Consider the following 15,748-nt stretch of genomic DNA (forward strand, 5'->3'; position numbering starts at 1 on the left):
GTTATCACCTAGAAAATAAATAATGTGATCGTGTTAAGATATTTCTTATTTTTAGGAGGGAGGGGGGTGATGGAAGTTGCGGAAAAATATAGTGGGGAAAAGTTGTGCTTGACTTTTTTACGGCTTCAACATCAGTGTCTTATCTATCTATATATAAAAGGAGAAGAAAAAATGGCACATGTCAACACCACAAATTTTCAGAATTTTAAATAATTAATAATCAATAATTAAATAAATAAATATAGACACATGTCAATAATTCGAATTTTAATGACACATGTCTACACCACAAATTTTTAAAATTTTAAAATTTAACTAATTTTAAATAATCAGTAATTAAATAAATAAATATAGACACGTGTCAATAATTACAATTAGAAACATTTATTAGACCCAATTAACCCTACGGTAGTTACATAAAATCTTAAATAAAGAATAATAAGTTATTATTCAATAATGTTAATTAATCAATAATTAATTAAATATATAGACACATCTCAATACTTATATTTAGACCCATTTAATTCTACGGTAACTATATATAATTTTAAATAATCAATAATAAATCTATTTTCTATTTAGCTATATTATATATATATATATATATATATATATATATATATATGGAGAAGAAAAAATGACACATGTCATTACCACAATTTTTTAGAATTTTAAATTTTAAATAATCAATAATAAATAATTATTTAAATAATTACAATTGGATAGATTCTACGGTAGTTACACAACAATGTAAATAAACAAAAAAATTATAAATAATTAATTACAAATTGATAGATTCTACGGTAGTTACACAATATATTTTAAATAAACAAAAATAGATTATTATTTTACTATTACATCTTCTATCTACAAATACATAATTTTAATTACAAAAGCTTAAATTTTAAATGAATATATACAAAAAGATTCTCATGTAACATCATATGTTATAAACCATTTAATCAAGAGAGATGATGAGTATCGCCTGTAACATCATATATTATAAATTCTATGGTAATTACACAACATTGTAAATAAACAAAAACAAATTATTATTTACCTATTACATCATCTATCTAATGAGTATCGCCTGTAGCATCATATATTATAAATTCTAAGGTAGCTACACGACATTGTAAATAAACAAAAACAAATCATTACTTAACTATTACATCATCTATCTATAAATACATTATTTTAATTACAAAAGCATAAATTTTAAATTAATATATACAAAAATATTCGCATGTAACATCATATGTTATAAACCATTTAATAAATATAGATGATGAGTATAGCTTGTAACATCATATGTTATAAGCCATTTATTCAAGATAGATGATAAGTATATATAATACGTAACAAGTCTTAATATATCATTATTTTGTATTTAAAATTTATATCAAACAATAAATATATTTTTACAGATAAATACAAGCAGTTTTATAACTTCTCAATAACCATCCAATAAACAAGGAAACTTTAACTACAATTATTCATTGCATCTTGAAATTCACGTACTATATATAGACATCTTTCAGAAATAACTTTACATACCTTTACAATGTTTGGCGATTGTTCGGAGATATTCAATAATATACATGGCTTTGCAATTTCACACAATCTCAGAAATTACATCCAAATCAATGCACTGGAACTTGAAAGTTCGTATTATTCGATTGTGGATAGTTCTTGACAAATTCAAACCAAAAATACCTTACACTTTGGAGATAATTTTACAGGACGAAAAGATAATACTCGTACAAATAGTTTTTATATACTCGATATAAATTATCATAAAACAATATTTTGTTTTATTTCAGGGCGATCGTATTCATGCATCACTTGAAAGTCTGTAATTAAGCATTTCAGAGAAATTCTATATGACTTGGTGTTTTTCGAATGAATTACTTTGTGGTTTCCCCAAACATCATGAAATTTAAGACAACAACACACAAACACAAACTTAACTTCACTTTGACTACAAATATTAAGGAAATTCAAGATCCTTCATTTCACATGGATATATTCAATATCCGCACCTTTGACCAATTGACAATTTATCACAATGTTGATGAGACGGAGCTTTTGGGTAATAATGATATGTTATTCCATTCATTAGCTTTTAAATTTACAAAATTACTAATGTATCTTCTTTGCAGATGTTGTTGGACATGTTCATATCAACCAATTCAACAGATACAGCAAGGAGATAACAATAGTTATTTCATCAATATTGTTCTAGAAGATGATAAGTAATTATTTGAAATTTAGTTTATTATTATATATATTTATTTATCATTTATATATTAAAATGTAATTAAATTTCATTAATACAGTAAAAATAGACTGTCAATAACATTATGGGGTGAACTTGCGGATCAAATACAACCACATTTCACGAAATCTGCAGATGAACCTTTGAATGTGGTTTGTCAATTAATGAAGGCTCACAAATTTAGAGGTTTAAACATTGTAATTTCTGTAATACAATTTTAAAATACAAATTTATTTTGTATAAATATTTTGACATTGTATAATATCAATCATCAGAAAATTACTCAGTACGTAGTTGTTGGTATCAAACCAAAATCTGGATTAATCCTAATCTACATCAACCTAATGAATTCATGAAAGACAGGTTAGAAAATTATGTATATTTACTTAGGCATGTATTTTCAACATTTGCAAGGTTGTTAATTCTTCTTTTCTTTAATAATAATTCTAAATAATATCAAAACTATATGTTATGAATATTTTTGCATATTGATTTCATCATGTGACTATAAATATGAGAGGCACTCCCAGACAAGTTCTAAAAACATCATTCTATTACTGATGAGTTGTCTAAAGGAGTTGTATCTTTTACATATCTTGTAACTATCATCTATCTTTTATATATATATATATATATATATATATATATATATATATATATATATATATATATATATATATATATATATATATATTATTATTATTATTATTATTATTATTATTATTTTTCTATGAAGCGACTTATATTTTTAAATTCATTAGTAACGGTAGGATCATTAAATTTAACTTTACTTCATACAAAATGTAAACAACACACTATTAGCCGATTTGTACAAATACGTGAGTACAATTTAAGAGACATACATTATTCCCTTGTGTTAAAAAAGATGCCACACTTTGGCGAAAAATATGGTGGATTCATCCCAATTTCTGAACTGATATATTCAGAATAGAAATCAGATATGCTAAAGCTCAAATTTGACAAAAAAAAAAACACCTATAAGTATCTTAAGTATCCACACTTATAGTAAGTTCCAGCAATATAAACTACACCATTATGGTGTCCAATAAATAAAATCATGTTTTTTAAACTCACCAAACAACAAGCAATTCATCTTCATTCTTCCAATATATATGTTTAACAACCATTGAGTTCTGCTTCACAAACTTGATGTGCAACAACAAATCCTCAAGAGCCACCATTTACCACATAAAGATCCATATCTACTCCTTTGAAGGGTCATACAGGATGCTCAATATCAATATTTTTATTTTTGATCTCATGGACAAGCTCTAAAAGAGAAATACTACTTGCCTTAACATATACAATTATACTCGTAGTTTCACTAAATTTGCTAAAACCAAATTTCTTAGGCTTCAGAAACTTTAACAGCAAAATCATGAAGTTGCTGAAGAAATTAAAGGTTAAATGGGTTTTCAAAACAGTATGCAATTTTTTTCAAAAGGGCCATGACTTATCTCAACATATTTCAAAAGCTTATTTTTAAACTATGTGATATGTGGAGTAAAGCTCCTCATAAACAACCTGTTGCTGAATTTCATTTATCTAGTAGATAAAGTATGATCAAAATAGCAAATTTTCCAATCTGCTATCCCCGTTATCCCAAAAGGTACCAGACAAGATATTGTTAATGCAACTGTAAATTCATCATATTTATGGACACATTGTCAACTATTGACTCTAACAAAGAATATGAGGTTGCAACGCAATGCGAACGATACACATTTGGAAGAATTGAGAGATTTTTCTAATTGGATCTTGAAAGTTGGGGATGGTAGCATTGGAAGTTCAATTCATGGAATAGACAAAGTTTTAATACCAAATGATCTTCTAATAAATGAGTATACTGATCCAATACAATTTATTATTGAAAGTGCCTATCCGGATTTCATCACTAGTTGCAATGATATCGAGTACCTTCAACAAAGAGCCATTCTTGCTCCAACTCTTGATATGGTTGAATCAAATCAGTATATGATCACCCTTAATCATAATCCTGATAAATCATATTTAAGATCTGATAAAATTTGTCGGTCTGATCATACTTATTCAGCTTTAGAACATGTACACACTCCTAAATTTTTGAATAATATTAAATGTTCTGTCGTTCCAAATCATTCAATCAATTTAAAGGTTGGGGTTCCAGTGATGTTTCTAAGAAATATTGATCAGTCAGCAGGATTATGTAATGGAACTAGATTGATTGTTACTAAACTTGGAAATCAAGTAATTGAAGCAAAGGTTTTATCTGGAGAGATGGTTGGCCAGAAGGTGTTTATTCCAAAATGACTTTAACACCTTCAGATTCTAGAATTCCTTTTAAGTTTCAAAGAAGACATTTTCCTATAACTGTATCATTTTCTATGACAATCAATAGGATTCAAGAACACTCTTTATCTCATGTGGGCTTATTCTGAAGAAGCCATTGTTTACACATGGACAATTTTATGTTGCTCTTCCCAGAGTGACAAATAGAAAGGGCTTACAAATACTTTCTTACGATGAAGATGGGCAAATAAGTAATGAAGCTACAAATGTAGTATATAAAGAAGTATTCCAAAATCTAATTTGACATACATTGTATTTTGTAATTCTATATATATACTAGATTTTTTGTTGTGTTTGTTACAATAACTGTTATATCTGTTTTAGATTTCAATACTTATGTATTTTAACTTATTAAGTTAACATTAAGCAGGTACACATTAATAAAAAAAATAAAGAAAGTCCAAATTACTTTGAAATATACAATAGTAGATATGTACTAACCTTAAGTAGCTCACTATAATCACTGATATTTGCCATCAATACACTAGCAGATAAAATTTCTTCCCATAATCAACTTTTTCGTCATCTACAAAACACTTATTACAAAGCATATATGAAAATATAGTAGGAAAGTTTATTCAGTTGGAATGCATTAAGAATGAAATTGTATTAGAACATTGTTCAAATTATCATAAACTACACAAATCTATATATTAATACTACTATTAAACATGGATAATAAATAAAACTTCTTAGTTATCAGATAGTTTTATCCATATTTAAAGTACAAATAAATTATAAGTCTTCACACATTTTCAATCTTTACTAATTTTTAACTTTACTCATTCTCAAAATAATAAAAGTGACAAGTTTCTATATTATAAAGGTAATTTTTTCAAATTATGATTTGGAGAACAAGAAAATGATAACTTTTTCTGATAATATATACAAAAAAAACTATGTCGATAGCTTTTAATAACATGTACAATGTGCAATATTGTGGATACATCACCAATTCTAAATCAACATATCCCTTAAACTCACAATTTAATAAATATTTAATTTCAATTACAATCAAATACCTTCTACTTATCATATCTTTTTAACAACTTGTGCTTCTACTTATCATATCTACTTTTTAAATTGACCTAACTATTTATAATAACAACCTTTTATAATTTTAAATAAAGCAATTTTTAACATGAAATGAACTCTCATTTTTTTACTTACATAGCTAATCTAATTGCTTCAAAGTTCAAACAATTCACATTAAAAATTGTCAAGTACAAGTTACTGCGGTTAGCTAGGAAAACTAAAACTGAGATTATCATATACGAAATCTCTGAATCTCCAAATAAATTACCAAAAATTGTATCAACATAAGCTTATTATAGCTTTGAAATAACATGCATTTACTACTTTATAATTTAAATTAAATATAAACTATTAACTCAGATCTTACGATCCCAAATAAATCTGAAGGAGACATAACCTGATAAATCTCATAAAAATAAATCCAAAACAAGAACTACTTCATGCTAATATATTCTTCAATGGAAGTTCTCATTAAGAAGGATCAATATAAAAAATGTCAAACATTTAACTCACCATTTCACAGAACATTGGATTTTTTACAGAACGATGCTAGATCTGAAAACAACTCCGATCAATTCTTTTATGCCATATCTATTAATCTTAACCTACTTGAAGAAAGTCAATTTTATGCTGTGTTATCATTTGCATGTTCAAATGTTGAAATTGTAAAATAAACTTTATCATAATTTTGCAGAAGAGATTCATAGTAGAAAGGACAATCGAAGATTTACTAAAGAGATGAAAGAAAGAGCACTCACAGCGTTGACAAATTACGCAGAAACTTAGCGAAGATCGACACTAAAAGCTTATAGAATCCCTATATTATCTTTGTCCATCCACACTCGGAAGAGGGACCTCACCTTCCAAATCTAGAAAATTGTGTTCATATTTTAGTTTCCATCCAAAGAGATCCATTTTGTTTGTTTTTTTCGTTTTTTCCTTTTTTCTTTCCAATTAGAAATATATATTACCTTTTGCACACACCTTTGGACTTTGGTGGGTTGTCCAAAAGTAGATTTTATTTTAGTTTTTTTCAAATTCACTAATATTGGCCAGATTTTAATAAAACAAATAAATACATATAGATACAAATACACACATAAATGACTTGCAATAAATAAATACTAAAGGCACGCGCATCAATATTCCTAAAAAGTTGTTTCTTTGTCACTTCTTACTTTAATACATTATTAAATTAATAAATTATTTTTATTCCCTCCATTTCAAATTAATTTAATTGTTGAGAGTATAATAAATATAATTTATATCACATTTTTAAATTTAATCTCAAATTATATTAGGTTTTTAGTAGTTATTATTATTTATATTAATTTTTATTTAATACGTATTATTCTTTTCTTCAAAATTTATTGTACATATTTATAGTAAATCAATTATAGTATAATTTTTTTAATATATTTAAGTTGTGCATTATTTAAATTTACGAAACTTTTACTGTACTTTTACTATAGCATGGCTTGCTTTCATTCAAATGTCCTTAATAACTTGACGCGAAATAAATTTTAAATATTCAGTCAAAGTTTTATATATTGTTCATATATTTCAAAAAATATATATTTCTTTATATTTTTTAAAATAATACATGTTCCTCATCTCACATATTTAATTACTATTTAAATAATAAATTAAAAAAATAAATTTAAATTTTAACTTTAACATTTTATAATATTCACGCAACGTGCGGGTACGTATACTAGTATTTTATAAGAACTGAATATTATTCTTTTGTCAGTTTTGAGTAAAACTTAAATTTTAACAACCGGGTAAAAATTCAGTCGCTATAAGTATACTTATAACGACAAAATTTATGTCCCTTCGTTAAGAAATGGTTGTTAAAAGGCTAATTTGTTGTATGATAGTTTTCATCCATGTAGTTCCCAAATTATCCTATTTTCAAAGTTAGAAATCCCCAATTAAGTTAGGATTTTCTTCAATTGCCATGGGTTCTCTTGATTATTGACTTAAATGATTAAATTATGATCTCTTATGCATGAATTGATGAAATACCATGATTTTATGATGATTTCCCCATGAACCCATGAAACCCCATGTTTTCCAAATTATGTTGATATGATGTGGGTCTTTGCTTATGAAAGAGGAGTTTTATGAAATAAAGCATGAAGTGATAGAATCACGTAAATTATGATGAAATCCTTATCTAATCCTTGTTTTCTAGATGTGGTGATTGAAAGTGAATTTTGAACCTTGAAAGGTGAATTATGAGATTATGCATGTTCTTATGAAATCTATGTAAATGTTTTAAGGATGCTTTGAAAGTAAAGTATCAATGATGATGTTGTGGTTGTGCAGTTGAAAGGATTTTCTCATAAACACGTGAAAGTATGATTGTTAAAGGTTTTCTCACATAATAAGGATTGTAAGGTTGTAAGGTATTCTTACCTAATTAAATCAAAGATAAAGAGCTATCCTAATGAAATCTAGCTACTTAATTGTACCCTTCCATGGATGACTTATGACTTAGTTTGGAATTGCAAGATGACATGACCTTCCATGGATAATGAGAACAAGTAAGAAATGATTATTTCGTGAGATTTATGCTTAGCACCGAGAGGATGGAAGCTCTCCCATTAGTACAGGCCGGGTTTCTAGAAGCAATCTCCTTATCCCTTACGTATGTTCGCCCATAGGATGATTGTCTAGATAGACATTGGCTAGTGGATCAACTTAAGCTAGAAGTTCATGGTCCTTACCTTGGCAAGTAGTACAACCCTTTTCGGTGTGGGAGACACCGAGGGATCATGTTATAGCTTGCATGGTATTTATGTCGGCTAAGGCTACTTCCCACATTAATAATTAACTAAGGCTACTTCAAGAAGTATCTCGTATGTGTTCAAAGGTTTTGAAGTTGTTAGCTTGCATTGACCATGTTTTATGATTTATGTTTTCTAACCTTCTTATATCATGTTTTAGCTTGGTTAATTGCATGTCATGAAATGTCCCATTTTAGCATGATTTAAATGGTTTATGCATGGCTATCATACTTGGTACATTGTTTTGTTCCAACGCATACTCTTGCCTATATTTCCCCAAATGTAGGGTCCGATATTCAGGGTTCTTAGTTTCATGGCTAGAGGTTGATTTTGTTGATTCCCGAGCTTGGTGAGTCCTCTTGCTTTGAGGACAGATTTTCATTGTTCTTAGTTTCCTTCTTATTTTCAGTTTTGAATATGATGTATGGGCTAGGCCCAATTTTATTCTATTGTAGTAAATGGCTATTGAGACAAGTGTTTTAGACTTCGGCTTTGTTTTATAAAATGCTTGGACTTGAAATATTGTTTTACCGCTCTTGTTCTATTTCTTATGTTATGTATGCTAAGTGGCTTGTATGGGGTCTCTCGGTGTATCATAGGCTAATGCTACATCTAGGGTGTACCCCTAGGTCATAACAAATTCCATTTTACAGTCAATTAAAGAGTGGTTCGGGCCTTAGCTTCGAAATTTTCGGGGTGTAACACACTTGGCTTTCATTCTTCCTTCCTTTCCACCCAAAACTTAGGCTTTTGGCCTAAGTTGGCTATCCAAACATAACGTTCTTTGAAAGGGATTTTTGGTGAGAAGGTAGGGAAAATTTGGTTCAACAGGCTTTATTTTGGTCTTTGCCAACAAATCGGTTAAGCTCAAATTGTGCCAAAATAGATACACACCCTCACAAGGTAGTCACAAAGGAGTATGGACATTTGGGTTCCCTCTTTGAATTGTTTCCCAAGATCATTGACCAAAATTTAAACAATTGGACTAACAAGGCAAATTCTAGGACTCCACAAACATGCTTTCAAGTAAGACCACACCACACATAGCACTTCAAAATAAACTCATTTAGCATATCTCAAAAAAGATAAAAAATGTACATGTGATATTCATTGCATGGCTCACATCAAAATACAGCTAGTCAATCAAAGTTTCAAAGAGATCGCTCAAAAGTGCAACCACATCGATTTCATTTTCCCAACACCAACATTATACAACATGCTCATCATGAGTACTATTCAATACATCAATATTAAATACAATCGATCCTCAAATTTTTATCAATGAAACCTCGAAGCATTTCACTATTTTAAACTCATGGGAGTTGCAAACTCAAGAGAGAATGAAATAAAAACAAGAGACACACTTTAACTGAAAGAGCAATATAATAAAAATAAAAGTAAAGTACTACAATTATTCAAAACTCAAAATAACAAAATATAATCAAAAAGGGGACTATTGGCTCAAGGTCCCTCACCCCACCAAAATAATACAGTAGTGTCCTTAATACCATATAACAAAGTTACGAGGAGGATGAGATCAAAGGGTTCCTGACAGGATATGCACGTGGAACACTCTCATCTGGAGTCTCAGGCTGGGAAGCCTCAATAGGGGAATTAGTACTCGGCAATAGGATCACTGGAGGCGGCAGGGAAGGCTCAGTTGGGCATCAATGCCCATCTCAGCAGTCGAAGAGATGGGGAAATTTGAAGTGACTGCACTAGAACCAACCATTGAATTCTCCAAAAGGGATAGCTCCAGGGTCGTCTAAAGAATGATCTCCTTGGTCTCCTACATCTCAGTCAATGTCTGAGCAATCCCATGCTCGTCGCTCCTCAACTCCTCCTCGTATGTCTTCTCGGCCAACTCGTCCTTGGCCCTCCATCCTATAAGTACCCCGCCTCAACCACCGAATATCACCAGAGGAGGCCGGTCTGATCCTCACATTTGTCTTCCCCCGAAAGGAATCTCCGGCTCTCTCATATAAATGCATAATACGCACCAGGAAAGGGAGAGATTTCTGCTCTTTCCTGGCCCATAGCAACATATCTTCCACAAAGATAGCACCTACATTGATTTTTTCCTTCTTAACTATTGTGCCCACTAGCACTGCCTTTGGATGTTGGAGTATTGATTTGTTTTGGGATGGCATGATATTGCTGCCTAATGAAACTGAACCAATACCATACCACAATGTGCATGTCCTTCTTCTCTATCTTCTCCCCTTCATCCATCAAAAATGGATAAGACTCATCGGATATTAAAGGGGCCAACAACCTTTTAATGCATCAATATTTTTATGCATCCGGGTCATGTATTCATCAGTTTGGTTGGATAGGGTGCATAGTACTATGTTAATTCTCAAATTTTATATGTGTTTAACTAATCATGACTCCTTGACGATATAATGGAAATTATGTTGAAATTTCTTACTTCATCAAATTTAGAGTAAATTAATATAATATCTGATTGTTATTTAAATAAAAAATAATTATATGCCAACGTTGTTTTATTTAATAGTTTCATTTCTTTTTGTTAGTTGAACTACTTATTAGGATCTAAGTTTTTCAACATAAAGTAACTATATTAGTTAGTGTACAATAATATTTAATCTTGATTAGTAAAAATAATGTTCCGCACAGATTTATTTGTCTTGGGTATGATTCAAATATTTTGTTTTGACAGGTTTATTCTTTCTATTTGTTAGAGGATTAACTAAATATTCTTATTTCTTTGTTAGATTTATGTGTGAAGTTTTGTCTATTTATTTGTTTTGATGGTTGAAAAGCATGAGTGATGCAATTTTTATATTTAAATTTGTTATAAAATAGAAAAGAAAAACATTTTACTCCATAAGAATAGTCTTGGATTTTTAATTCAAAAAAATCATTAAGATTTTTTTATGTGATGATAAATAATTTGTGGTAAGGTTGGAAAGTGCTGCTACCAATACACCACACACTAATAAAACGAGACACTTTTAAACAGTTCAAAATAAATCAAAGAAGGTGGATAATAAGTTTTTCTTAAGGCCATACACATAAGATATTAAAAATTCAAACCAAATATAAGTAAATAAAGTGATTGTGCTAGACCCACGGGACTGACACCTTCTCCTCGGTCAACATAATTCTTTATCTGGTTTTCTAGTTCACGGACTAATTTAAAATAAAGTTATTTCCTTTTGATGAGGGATCTAAATTAAGGTGACTTGGAGCACCAAAACTCTATTTCAAGTGACGACTCTAAAAATAAATAATCTCGTTTCAAAATATCGCTTTAATTGGAAAAACTCTTTTTTCAAAACATCATTTGAAAAAATAGGGGTGTGACAATAAACATCTTAATCAGAAAACATGCATAAACTTTCATAAATCATATTCATGAAATCATAAGCTTTCTTCTTAAATTCATAGTCAAAATAATGAATAATGCATAGGCGCACATGAACTCAATTGAAGTAATATGCAATTGAATCTAAACATGCATAGGAAGATTGAAATTGAATAATTAATTCAAAATAAAATAAGACCCATGGAGATTGCATGAATCCTAATCAAAATTAAGTGAAATTGAATTGGTACTTGGAGATCTTTTGGGACCCAATGGATGAATGCAATCCATTCATGAATCCTCACACACCTTGATAAACAAAACCCAAGAGCAATGGAGAAAAAAGAGACTTGGAGCTTGGAAACCTAACTTTCTTCCTTGGGCTTGAGAGACAATTGGAGAGGATAAACTTGCATGAGAGTTGGGGATTTGAGAGAATGAGAGGGTTTGGGTAGAATTAGGAGTTGAAAGGTAGTCATAGGTCTTAAAATTAGGGACAAAATGACATAGTATAGGTATTAAATGCATAGTAAAAGACCCAAATACCCTTAAGAATTAACTGTTGGAAGTGACCTACGGTTGGGACCTGTAGTCCGTAGATCTTTCTACGGTCCATACTAGTTAACCGTAGAACAACTTCAGAAACCTAAACTTTATTTTACTTCCCACAAAACTATCTTACGATCCTTAGTTTCTTGTACGGTTTGTAGACCACTTACGTAGAACCCAAAATCATGTCCAAAAGTTCCATCAAGTCTAGATTCCTTTTATGGGTGCTTTCTACGACCTGTGAAACGACATACGACCAATCAAATCCTTCCATAGGCTTGGGGTCTTAAATCAAACTCTCAATCAACTATACGGGTCATTTATACGACCCGTCAAACATCCAATGACTTGTCTTTTCAAGTCGTAGGTCAAACTTAAGAAACATAAATTTTCCCAAAACTCATCTCAACTTCTATGACTCACTTTCTACGGTCCGTAGGCCCTTCTATAGTCCGTAGATGGGATTCGTCGATCAAAGTACCAGTGCCAAAAACTGAACTTCCCCTTTTAAATCCAACTTTCCAATTTCTGAGGTGTTACAGTATCTCCCCCTTAGGAACATTCGCCCTCGAATGAGACTCAAGCTAGAATCAATAGAGTATGAGAGAAACAAACATCCCCAACATGAATGCAATTCTCATCATAATGCACATATACATGGAGAATCACCCAAGCTAAATCATAACATCAAAAAACAAGTTTTTCATGAACATCTATGCATATGGAAACATGAGAATGACTAAAATGCATGTTTGAAAGACTGAACCATGAGAAACTAATACCTCAAGCTAGAATAGGAGCGCAGTGAAAGAGTTGAGGATACCGAGACACCATATCATCTTCGGCCACCCAAGTCCAACCCTCAACTAACTAATTCCTCTAAAGAAGTTTCACAGAAGCAACTTCTTGACGGTCTAAAACTCAACCAGAACCTCTTCATAAGAAATATTTTCTTTAACTCTCAAATTTCTAAAGGCACTAAGGATGTCATATCTCCAACACACTTTCTCAACAAAGAGATATAGAATACCATATGTACTGATGCTAAGTCACTAGGTAACTCCAACTCATAACCAACCTTGCCAATACACCTCAAAATCTAATATGGGCCCACATATCGGGGACTACACTTACCTTTCTCTCCAAACCTCATCACATCCTTCATATGTAAGATTTTTAAATCATTCCAATCATCAAAATTTAAATTCAAGCTCGCTTCTTCTAACATCAGTATAAGACTTTTGTCGACTTTAGCCATTTTCAACCTTTCCCTAATAAGTATAGCCTTATGCACCAACTAGGGCCCTATCAAAGTGACCTCACTAGCTTCAAACCAACCAATAAAAGAACTACACTCCTACCGTAAAGAGCCTCAAACTAGACCATCCCAATACTAGAATAATAGTTATTATTATAAGCGAACTCGATTAAAGGAAAATGGTCATCCTAATCACCGTTGAAATCAATCAAGCAAGCTCTTAACATACCTTTTATGGTCTAGATAGTACTCTAGACTTGTCCATCAATTTGAGGGTCGAAAGTCGTGTTAAGTTTCACTTGAGTACTAAGACCCTTTTGTAATGACTTCCAAAACTGAGACGTAAAATGAGTACCATGATAGAAGATAATAGATAAGGACACTCCATGTAACCTTACCATTTCATGAATATAAAGCTTGACATATTCCTTGGCTGAAAATGAAGTCTTTAGGGGTAGAAAGTGAGCTAATTTTGTCATTCGGTCCAAAATTACCAAAATCAAGTCAAACTAATGATGAGTACGAGGTAAGCCTGTAATCATGTATGTATTCAAATATTCCCATTTCCAAGTAGGAATGCTAATATTTTCAATTAAACCACCTGGTTTGTGATGCTCAACTTTCACTTGTTAATTTGGTCATAAAGCCACAAATTCTGCAATATCCCTCTTTATCCCATTCCACCAATAGACCTCCCGCAAGTTGCGGTACATCTTGGTGGATCCCAGGTGAATAGAATGTCAAGAACTGTGAGCTTATGTCAAAATATAATTTCTCAACTCATCAACATTCGAAACGCATAACCGACCTTGATATCAAACGACATCATCTCCCCTTAGGGAGAAATCCCAATTGCTTTTTAAGAAACAAACTTCTTCAAATCCTCCATATCTTGATCAAGATCTTGCTTAGATTTCACATCCGATACAAATGATGATTCCAAACATTTTGAACAATGGCTCCACCTTCATTGGAATCAACCAAACGAACACCCAATCGGCTCAATCTATAAACATCACGAGCCAACTCCTCTTATAGTCCTCAACATGAGCAACATTGCCCATCCATAGCCAATTAAGATCATCCACCACCACATTCATTTTACCTGGATGATAGAGACCACTCATGTCGTAATCCTTCAATAACTCAAGCCATCTCCTTCGGTGAAGATTCAAGTCCTTTTTAGTGAACACATATGTCAAGCGCTTGTGGTCGGTAAACACATCTACATGAACACCATATAGGTAATGCCTCCAAATCTTTAGAGCAAACACTACCACCGTTAACTCTAAATCATGAGTCAAATAATTCTTCTCTTGCATCTTCAATTTCCTTGAAGCCTAAGCTACTTTCCCATATTGCATCAAAACACAATCTAGACCAATCTGTGAAGCATCACAATACACTACTGATGTGAGGCTAAAAATACATATTTTTAATCATTATTTCCTTACATTTATTATTTATATTTGTCCTTTTTGAGTATCAATTTTATGAATTGTGCTAAGTGGGATAATTTATTTGTAGGATTAAATTGGTGGGAAAATGAAGAAGTTTGGAGCTAAAACGAATTAAAGATGGAAGGTTGAAGAAGGAAATCAAGCAGACAGCTTAATGAATAAAATTTAATAAAATAATATATTTATATATATAAGGAAACGGCGGCTGAAATTGAGGAAATTGAAATTTGATGCTTGCTGCTGCCACGTGGCAGCAAGTGAATAGCATACAATTTATATTGAGGCGGCAGCAACATAGCTCACGCGGTCGGAGAAAAAGGAATCCAATTCCTTTTGGTTTTGGATTCCTAATTTGTTTGGACTCAATTATTTTATTTAGGGTTTCCTACATCTATAAATAGTGCATAGAAATAATTATTGAAGGGGAGCCAAGAACCAAGATACAAGATATAATATAAATTTTCTTCTAGCTTAGGAACTTTGGAAGAGCCGCCGTGGAGGTCGGAGAATTGTGGTTTATTCTTTCTTCTCCTTTATTATTTATTTGTATTCGTGATTAATAAAAGATAGTTTAGCTATTGTTCTTAACTTTTTATGATTAACACAAGCATATTTATTTTAATAAATTTTGATTGTGTTTTTGAGATAATGAGTAGCTAACTTTCATAACTAGGGTTGTGGGAACCATGAGCGATT

The 15,748-nt window shown here is 31.0% G+C and overlaps 1 protein-coding gene across 1 annotated transcript; it reads left to right on the top strand.

Moving 5' to 3' along the window:
• Positions 1 to 3,991: 3,991 nt before the first annotated feature.
• LOC125837552 (uncharacterized) lies at positions 3,992 to 10,167 on the top strand. The gene is made up of 3 exons (XM_049516648.1): positions 3,992 to 4,570; positions 4,677 to 4,818; positions 10,010 to 10,167. The coding sequence occupies exons 1-3, from the start codon at positions 3,992 to 3,994 to the stop codon at positions 10,165 to 10,167; spliced, it is 879 nt and encodes a 292-aa protein (XP_049372605.1).
• The last annotated feature ends 5,581 nt before the right edge of the window (positions 10,168 to 15,748 follow it).

The sequence above is a fragment of the Solanum verrucosum genome, unplaced genomic scaffold (assembly GCF_900185275.1).
Source record: "Solanum verrucosum unplaced genomic scaffold, falcon-dt-bn FXZP01000131.1, whole genome shotgun sequence".
NCBI classification, from domain to species: Eukaryota; Viridiplantae; Streptophyta; class Magnoliopsida; order Solanales; family Solanaceae; genus Solanum; species Solanum verrucosum.